General features: G+C 48.6%; 3 protein-coding genes across 4 annotated transcripts; 1 reads left to right on the top strand and 2 right to left on the bottom strand.

Annotated features, from left to right (window-relative positions):
• Window positions 1-1,224: 1,224 nt before the first annotated feature.
• Window positions 1,225-2,422, top strand: LOC125955606 (uncharacterized). The gene is made up of 4 exons (XM_049686745.1): window positions 1,225-1,363; window positions 1,437-1,839; window positions 1,887-2,030; window positions 2,107-2,422. Exons 1-4 carry the CDS (start codon window positions 1,225-1,227, stop codon window positions 2,420-2,422), a joined length of 1,002 nt encoding a protein of 333 aa, XP_049542702.1.
• A 130-nt stretch (window positions 2,423-2,552) lies between these two features.
• On the bottom strand, window positions 2,553-6,706 carry LOC125954969 (nodal modulator 1). The gene is made up of 3 exons (XM_049685716.1): window positions 6,490-6,706; window positions 5,857-6,412; window positions 2,553-5,794 (listed from the first exon to the last, which is right to left on the bottom strand). Exons 1-3 carry the CDS (start codon window positions 6,630-6,632, stop codon window positions 2,864-2,866), a joined length of 3,630 nt encoding a protein of 1,209 aa, XP_049541673.1. The 5' UTR covers window positions 6,633-6,706; the 3' UTR covers window positions 2,553-2,863.
• Window positions 6,707-6,817: 111 nt separating this feature from the next.
• On the bottom strand, window positions 6,818-8,104 carry LOC125955063 (phospholipid scramblase 1-like). 2 transcript variants are annotated; one of them, XM_049685910.1, is made up of 5 exons: window positions 7,924-8,104; window positions 7,799-7,864; window positions 7,578-7,724; window positions 6,987-7,519; window positions 6,818-6,925 (listed from the first exon to the last, which is right to left on the bottom strand). In XM_049685910.1, the coding sequence occupies exons 1-5, from the start codon at window positions 8,060-8,062 to the stop codon at window positions 6,893-6,895; spliced, it is 918 nt and encodes a 305-aa protein (XP_049541867.1). In that variant the 5' UTR covers window positions 8,063-8,104; the 3' UTR covers window positions 6,818-6,892. The 2 variants fall into 2 exon arrangements, with proteins under 2 accessions (XP_049541867.1, XP_049541868.1); XM_049685911.1 differs by lacking the exon at window positions 7,799-7,864.
• Between the last annotated feature and the right edge of the window lie 136 nt (window positions 8,105-8,240).

Raw genomic sequence — 8,240 nt, 5'->3', positions numbered from 1 at the left:
TTAGCTTGATCATGATCACCGTAGATAAATCACTGAACCAGGGCCACCCTAAGAGTAGAAAGTTTATCATAAAAATGATCTTCAAGAAGCCAGAAGGTACTTACAATATCGAAATATGTCGTAATATCGATCATATCTTGGCTCAACCGCGGTCGTTTCCGAAAGGAGGGATACAGGTTCTGATGCACAGCAAGCCTCTGGCCACATAGCGATGATCGCGATTACGAAAAATGCCAATCGCACGATCGGCTCCATAGTGGATGGGACGAGCGACGTGCAGCAAATGATCGGCCACGGAAAGCGCGGACAAATCCATCCCCTAACTCTCAGCCATAACGATGCACGCTGTTCAGGGTCAGGTGCTAAGTGATTCGCCAACGATTAGCACCGATGTTCTGTTTTTGATGACCGTCGCATTTCACTTTCATTTCCACGCTGTTGACACTTTCAAGAGGATGCGTTAATGCAGTGAAAGTATAATACGATAACCGGGGGAAAGACACGAGAACAAACCCCGTGGTCACGTTGCGCAATCATATTGAGCTGTGAGAATTATGTTAAACATTCTTTGTTGTATATTAGAATCCTGAATCCCTCTCGTAAATTGTCTCTTGAATTGTTCTACTTCCTTTTAAACCGAAAATCTATTTTTGAGTTCTATTTTTGGAAACCCCTATTTGTCTCATCTGTTCCTTATCAGTCGCTTCATTGCCAAAAGCCGAGCAGTCTTGGGGCATCGTAAACATCACGCGGTTCAATATGGAATCATCATCTCGCGGTAAAAATCTTGAATCGTGCCCGATTCATTCCCACCCCAAGCCGGAGTGGTTGCCGAAGAAAGTCGTCGAGCCGTCGAAGACGGGATCTCCTGCCTTGGTTGGCGTGTGTGCAAGCTCCGGGTCGGGAGTAGAGCGTCCCATCCTCAAATTAGCTTCAATTATTGTCGTTTTTTACCGACCGCAGGTTCCCAATTCGATCATATATAACGATGTGTCATCCGGTGGTCTGAATTCAGTCGCGGTACTGCCGAGATTCGAGATCCATCATCAGATCAGTGGATCTCATCAGTGTGTTTAGCTAGTGTTTTCTGCGTAATTGTGTGGCTTTGGTGTTCTATTCATTGTGCGTGTTCCAGTTAAGTTACAAAAGGCTCTCGGAACGGAACACAGTGGTCAACCAACCGTGGTGTAATTTGAATTGCTCGCGCACGTGGCCGAACGCAACATGGCAGTTGTTAAGAATCTATTGTTTGTGCTAGCGTTAGTTTCCGTGGTCGCAGCACAAGAGTTAGTCGAAGCAAACACAGGAGGGGTGGATGAAGGTCGTAGAAGAAAGAGGTTTTACAAATTTTTCTTCAAATCGCGTAAGTAGTCAAAGATGGATTAGATGGCCATTCAAATCGGAGTACCTGTAACCGTTGGCTTTCCATTCCAAAGTTGGACCCATCTTATCAACGGTAGCAACCGTGCTGCTGGTAAAGGCGAAAATTGTTCTGGTGGCCCTTTTTTTTGCTGGAATCTACTTCTTTGGGCACAAAATATTTCCGGGTGGCTTTTTCGGTTCAACGGTCTATAGTGAAACTCCGCCACCGTTTATCGAGTCCGACAGCTTTCCGGGCTATCATACCACGGGATACAGTGCTGGTTCCAGCTATCCTGGATATAGCACCATTTCCGATCATCCAGGCCCAGAACCATTCGCAACCTACGGTCCACCATCTTCCGGGCCGCAATCTTACTCCGGATCGCATCGCAGACGTCGTGATACTAGCAATCAAGGGCTCAACAATAAGGATACCGAAGACGATTACATGGGCGAGGATGAGTATGCATCGCGGAAGTAACTGTTAATGCAGATTGATTAAACTGGTGATTTGTTACACTCAGAATGTACTGGACGGACACTCTTACGGATATGACTTTCCGTTTTCTTGGCGTGAACCAGCGCGTCTGTCGGAAGCGGTTCGTCTGCGAGTTCGATTTCCAGGCCAAGAGAAACCCGATTTTACTCTTTATGACTCGCGCCATTGGGTAAGTGAGACTCTGAACGACGTCGGTGGTGTTGAAGCTCGACTAATTCTCACATCCTGTTTTGGAACATTCCCAGACGAGACATTTTCCACAATTATCGCGACGCCAGTGATGAGAAGGCAAACAGCTACAAAGATTGCGGACGCATTTATGAGGAATGCAAGGTACCGAAACGAAGAAAGTATGCTCGCCGACCCTTCCCGCCTGGCCGACGACCGGTGGATCCTTCTCAACCGATTTCACAACCACCCACAGCAGAGACGGCTAGTTACGATACACAGGAGAATGAAATCGATGCGTCGGATGCTACAACTATTCCTCCGACCATTAGTCCTTTGAGGGGTAAATTGATTTTGCAACCAAAGACAGTTAACCGATTTCACCGTAACTAAGATGAGCCATTTGTGATGCAATTGTACAATGCTGTAACTTATTTATTTATTTGATTGCTTTCTTAATCTGTTCACAAATATATCATACATGAAACTTACCTCATTCCTACTAAATATTTTCTTCTTTTATCTACTTCTTCAATTAAATTGCTCACCATTTTTCGACGACGTAACTGAAACTGTTTGCTTCGATGTCTTTCATTTCTTTCAGACAATGCCAACTATTCAGTGAAAAAAGTACGCAAAAATCCGAATCCAATTTGTATTAACTACCACACCCATCATTTATTTCGAAACAATTTAGACTACTTCTCGTTCTACGATGTGAATTGGATGAGTTTATCGTTTCGCACGATTCGTTTGCAATGGCTTACGTTTTCTTCAATTGCCACATTTTCTCGAATTTCACTCGAACAGTAGTACTGGTTTATCGTCTTTTCCTTAGGACACTTTTTTGGTTTTCTTCTTTTTCCCTCCCTCGATCTTCGAGGCCAGTGCATCGATATCACGATCATCGATGTAGCCAGTGTCGTTCTTCAGCTCTTTCGCCTTCACACGGTTGCCCATAGCGCTGCTAACAATGCTACCAAGCTTACTGCCAGCCATTTCCAGCAGCTCAAACGCCAACTCTTGCTTGAAAAACACGAAACCAATGATCGCAATCATAACGATTGCCGATAGTGAGCTTTGGTTGAGATCACCATCACCGGTACGCATAACCGGTGCGAACTGCATCTCCGCGTAGAAACTGCTAGTATTTGCCACAAACGGAACCGATGCGAGATTGTAACGGTAGCTCTTGTCCGATAGCGTTGAGGTCAGCTCGATATGATAACTCTTGCCATCGAACGGAATGCGTGGGAAGAACACCATGATACCGGGATTAACCTTCGACTTCATGTTGAGCGGCGATTCGATGCGCTGAGTGTGAACCGGAGATTCACTTCCCTTGCGGTACAAGGCGATCTTGAGTGTCTTGTAATAGTCCAGCTCGGATGCAACCACTCGAACGGTTACGTCCACGAACGCCAGTGGGCTGATGGCGATCAGATTGACATCCCGGGTGTCGGCCTTGCCAATATCAACCACGCGCTCGCGTGGAATCGAACGATCGACCGTAGCCGTTGGACCGGTACCGGTACGAACACGCACCCGATACTGGCAACCGGGCGTTAGACCACGGATACGATACTGTCCGTTGAATTCGCTAGTTGCTTCTTCTAACACATTGCCGCACTTTTCGTTAGTTGCTGCTTCCACGATCACGTTCGGGAACGGTTCGCCATTGAGCGAAGTGATGGAACCAAAGATGGAAAATTGTGTCCTCGTTCCGACTAGTTCCTCTTGCACCGTCGCACCTTCTTGTACGTCAATCAACTTGGAGTTGGGTTGGAATTCGTACTCCTTCATCATCGCTCGCAGATAGTATTCACTGGGCGAGAGTGAATGGAACTTGATCGTGCCATCGTCACCGGTGACTAGATTTTTACGATAGCTCTCTGCTCCCGATAGGGACAACAGAACACCCGGTAGCCGGTTACCTGCGTCATCCTTGACCGTGACGATGATTTCACAAAGCTTATGACCCGCAAACGTATTGGTGGCTCGATCGTAAGCCGAGAACACGTAAGATTCCTTTTCCGCAGCCAGTTCTACCGCGAGTGTTGGATCGATCGGACCAAAACGGAACTCGCCACGTTCATCGGTGGTTGTGATCTGAGGTGTAAATTCCATGTTTTCCGGGAACGTGAGGGTAACTGTGGCTTCCTTGATCGGTGGATTGGTACGTCCATTGATAAGCAAACCTTTGGTGGCCCTTAGTTTTTTTCCGACATCGGCACAATCGTTTCCACCCGTCACTTCCAGTTGTTCCGGACTGAACAGCATAATGTCACTCTGCGGTACCAGCGTTATACGTTCGCCCTGCTCCAGGAAGAACTCCTTCCAGTAAATGTGTCCACCACTAGGTGAATCATCTCGTGCACCCGTTAGCTCAAACTCAACGATCTCGCTAAGCGATCCTCCTTCTTTTAAGACCTTCACGCGGTAGGTTTCCTGTTCTTCGGCAATAAGTTTTACCACATTCCGATGGCTTTTCGCGTTTACCGTTATCGGCGCTGAATCGCTGGTACTGAATCCGGTTGGGGTAGACTTTTCAAACTGATGACACCCTCCGAAACGCATGCTATACTGCCCGGCACGTTTCACGCAGAACATGTTCATACCGGCGGTCAGTACGATCTCTTCCTCCTTTGCTGCGCCTCCCTCTTCGCCGGAACCCTTCCACCGGTAGCTCATCGATGCTCCATGGCTTGCTATGACCGAAACGATGTAGCCCGTTTGCACGAAATCTGGTACGGCCTCCTTGGACGATTTGATGTTGATCTTGACGGTGTTTGACTGCCAGCACAGCTTACCACTCGGGACGCTCACTTCGTAGCTACCCGGAAGCACATTCTGGAAACTGTATTTTCCAGCCTCTCCTACGCTTGCCTTCACGGACTGCCCGACGGCATTGCCGCTGCCATCGAGTGCTTGTAGTGTGACCGCCAGATCACCACATTCACGCTTTCCGTCCGCCAGACAGCGCACCTCGCCCGTTACCGTAGCTCGAAGCTGTGAGAACACGATTCCCTCGACGGGCGCATAGTTCACTTCGATCGATTGAGTCAACGGGAAAAATTGGATACCGCTGGCTCGTTCCTCATCACCCGTCAGCACCTGCACCGTGTATTGGCCGTTTTCAAGGAACGTACACCACTCACCGCTACCCTCCGAGCTTGTCACCTCGACCATCATCGTTGAAGCCTTCTTAGCAATTGCCACCCGGTGCGCCTTCTTCGATACAACCTGGCCGCATACCTTGAATCCGGATACCAGTACATCCGGCAACGACGGATTGGCGAGAGAAACCTTCACGATGTGATCCTTAAACTGCAGATCATCGGCCAGCACCTGGATAGTGTAGGTGCCGCTCTGAATGTTGTGCAGAGTGTAACTGCCATCCTTCCCGGTTACGGCCACTTTCCGTCCGTTGATCTTGACGCGTGCATTCGCCACACTCGCACCGTTCGGTGAGCGCAATACTCGTCCGGACACGCTGAATCCCGTCACTTCGAAGTTATCACGCAGCCGAACCGCCTCACTGCCGATCTCGATCTCCAGCTCTTCCGGTCGAATATGGAACTTGATTTTACTGTCAGCAAAGTGTGGCCGAATGAGATACTTTCCTCGAGAAACTCCCGCAAACAAGTAGGCGCCAGAGTTTTTGTTCGGGGTCGTGTAGCAGACTGCACTAGATTCGTATGCCTGGTTACCCGCGTTCGCTATCGCTGGGATGCTCTCTGTGGAGCATTTCACGAGCGTTTTTTGCTGAAAAGAAACGGTTCCAAGATTATCAGGGAATACCACGTGACGCTTTGTCGGGAACTTACATTTTTGGCCGGGTACAGCAGGAAGCCCACATTAGCAAACGGCTGACCATCGCTGAAGACGGCTCCCTCGACATCGAATCCGGAAACAACTAGTGAACCGGCGGGGATTTCCGTGTTTCCCGTTGCCACCGTCACCTTATACTCGGGCTGCACAAAGTGCCACTTCTGGTGTTGCGCTTTCACGACGTACCGTCCCGGTTTGATCGGCGTGAACGAGAACACGCCGTTCGCAGTCGTGGTCGTTTGGCCAATTTTATTGCCGTCCTCCGCCACGAGTTCTACCTTCACAAAGCGGGCTCCTGTGTCCACGGCTCCGTAGAACTCCACGCGACCCGTAATTCCGAAGCCCTTGAATAGAAAGTTAACATCTCGGCCCTGACTGCACAGATCCGTCTGGCCGTCGAACTTGATGGCAACCTGTTCCGGCTCGAAACTCCAACCCGGCGGGGGAATAACCTTCAACACGTAATCTCCTTTATCATAAACGGGTATGAAGAAATACCCGTTCGAGGGAGAGCATTCCGTTTTGATCTTCAAACTGCCCTGCGAAGTGTAACTAGAGGAGAAAGGGGACACATCAGCAGTCGCTAACTCGCTTAATTTAATTAGGAAACCCGGGGAATCCGAACTTACAGGCCTACTTCGACTTTACTCGAATCCACGTTTTTTACGAATCCCCCACAGCCGAGAACCTCGTTGGCGATACAGAATTCGGGCAGCAGTACGAGGCCCAGGATTAGGGCTACCGAAAACCGCACTAATTGCAAGGACTTCATGTTAGAAATCCAAGGAAAATCCGGATTTCCCGGCACACAACCTCAGCGAATGTATTTTTGTTCGGAAAATTTAGGACCTCGTCCACATCATCCGCAACAGCACTTGACAGCTCATTTGACAGCAGTGTTGCGGGTTTTGGTCCTGTGAAAAAGAGCGCAATAAAATCACCTTTAAATTTCGGCAGTTTGTAAATTTTCTTAGTGTAAAATAAGTTTTATTTCCACAATCATCTTCTTTAAACTTATCGTCGTCCTCTCCGTTAACAGCAATTCGATTGAAAGTACAGATATTCCTGCAAGAACGGGAATGTTCGTTAATTTTCACCGTGAGTGTAGCAGATCCCCGGAACTTACCAACAAAAATGCGGCGGCAATAAACAACGATTTGAACTTCACGTCCATATTCGGGTCGGAGTAGTAGATATTGTTCGTGTAACTCGCTGTGTTCACGTTCCATGCTCGCGTGATTGTCCCCTTCTGGCTCATGAGATCACGATCCATGATCCGGAAATGCGTCTCCTTCGGCATCCGGATAGCATTGACGAACGGGATCGGTATGCGGAACATGGTGTTAATGTCACTGTTTAGTAAAACGATCTCCTGCGAAAACATCCCGTAGTCTTGCTGTATGCATCCGATCAGCTCGCCCGGATTTGCCCACACTTCTAGGAACTGATTTTTGCAGAAGCAGCAAAACACACCGCATCCCAGAGTTTTCTTAAACAGCAGCACCTCTTGGTGACTCCGATCGACGAGAGACAGCTGAAACGGTCGCAGAGAGCCCCAACATCGGTCTTTCGGATCGGATGTCTCTAACGCACCGTACAGGGCCTCGTTCGATGGACCACGGATTGTGAAACGATTATCTGAAGCCACACCTGACAAAACTGCAAAGAAACACTCGTGATGAATCAACCAGGAAAGGACGATTTGTTCCATACTCACGATCATTTAACTCGTAAGATTGCTGTATGAAAACCGATGCCAAACCGTACAGGAAATCTAATCCGGCTCTTGGTGAGAACGGCGTGAGGAAAGGACTGTTCACCGATCGTATCGGATCCGCTTGAGGCGAAAATATCCGTAGGTTCACTAAAATCATTCGAAAACAATCCACCGATTATCACGATTTGAAGTGTCCCCTCACGCCCACCATCCACACTGACCTCCATCTCGCTGGCTAATGTGTGATTGCGGTTGTGCGGTGATGATTGGATTCTCGCCACTATGCACTGCAAATGGCACCGATAATAATCTAGGCGTTGCTGGCTTCTGGATTGGCGATACTCACCCACTGGTGGGACATTGTTGGGGGTTGCCGCTAGCGTCGAGTCATAGTTGTAGTCCCAGCTCAGATCAAACGAAGGTGTATCGGGACCGATAAACTCCGGCTGCTGCTGCTGTGGTGGATGAGTCCTATTGGACGACATGCCAGAAGCCTGCGTCAACGTATTGATCAACGCTTATGCAGGAACGGCCAAACCGAAACTGAATATCTCCCGTGCTTTTCTGATTGTTGCGGCAACGTGTGACTGATTGTAGTTTCACGGGGGGGTTTATCTTATCGCGAGCAACGGGTTATCATTCGTCATTTCTTCATTGATAGCG

The sequence above is a fragment of the Anopheles darlingi genome, chromosome 3 (assembly GCF_943734745.1).
Source record: "Anopheles darlingi chromosome 3, idAnoDarlMG_H_01, whole genome shotgun sequence".
In the NCBI taxonomy this organism is placed as follows: domain Eukaryota; kingdom Metazoa; phylum Arthropoda; class Insecta; order Diptera; family Culicidae; genus Anopheles; species Anopheles darlingi.
The sequence above is the reverse complement of the archived record's forward strand: the minus strand, read 5'-3'. Positions and strand labels throughout refer to the sequence as shown.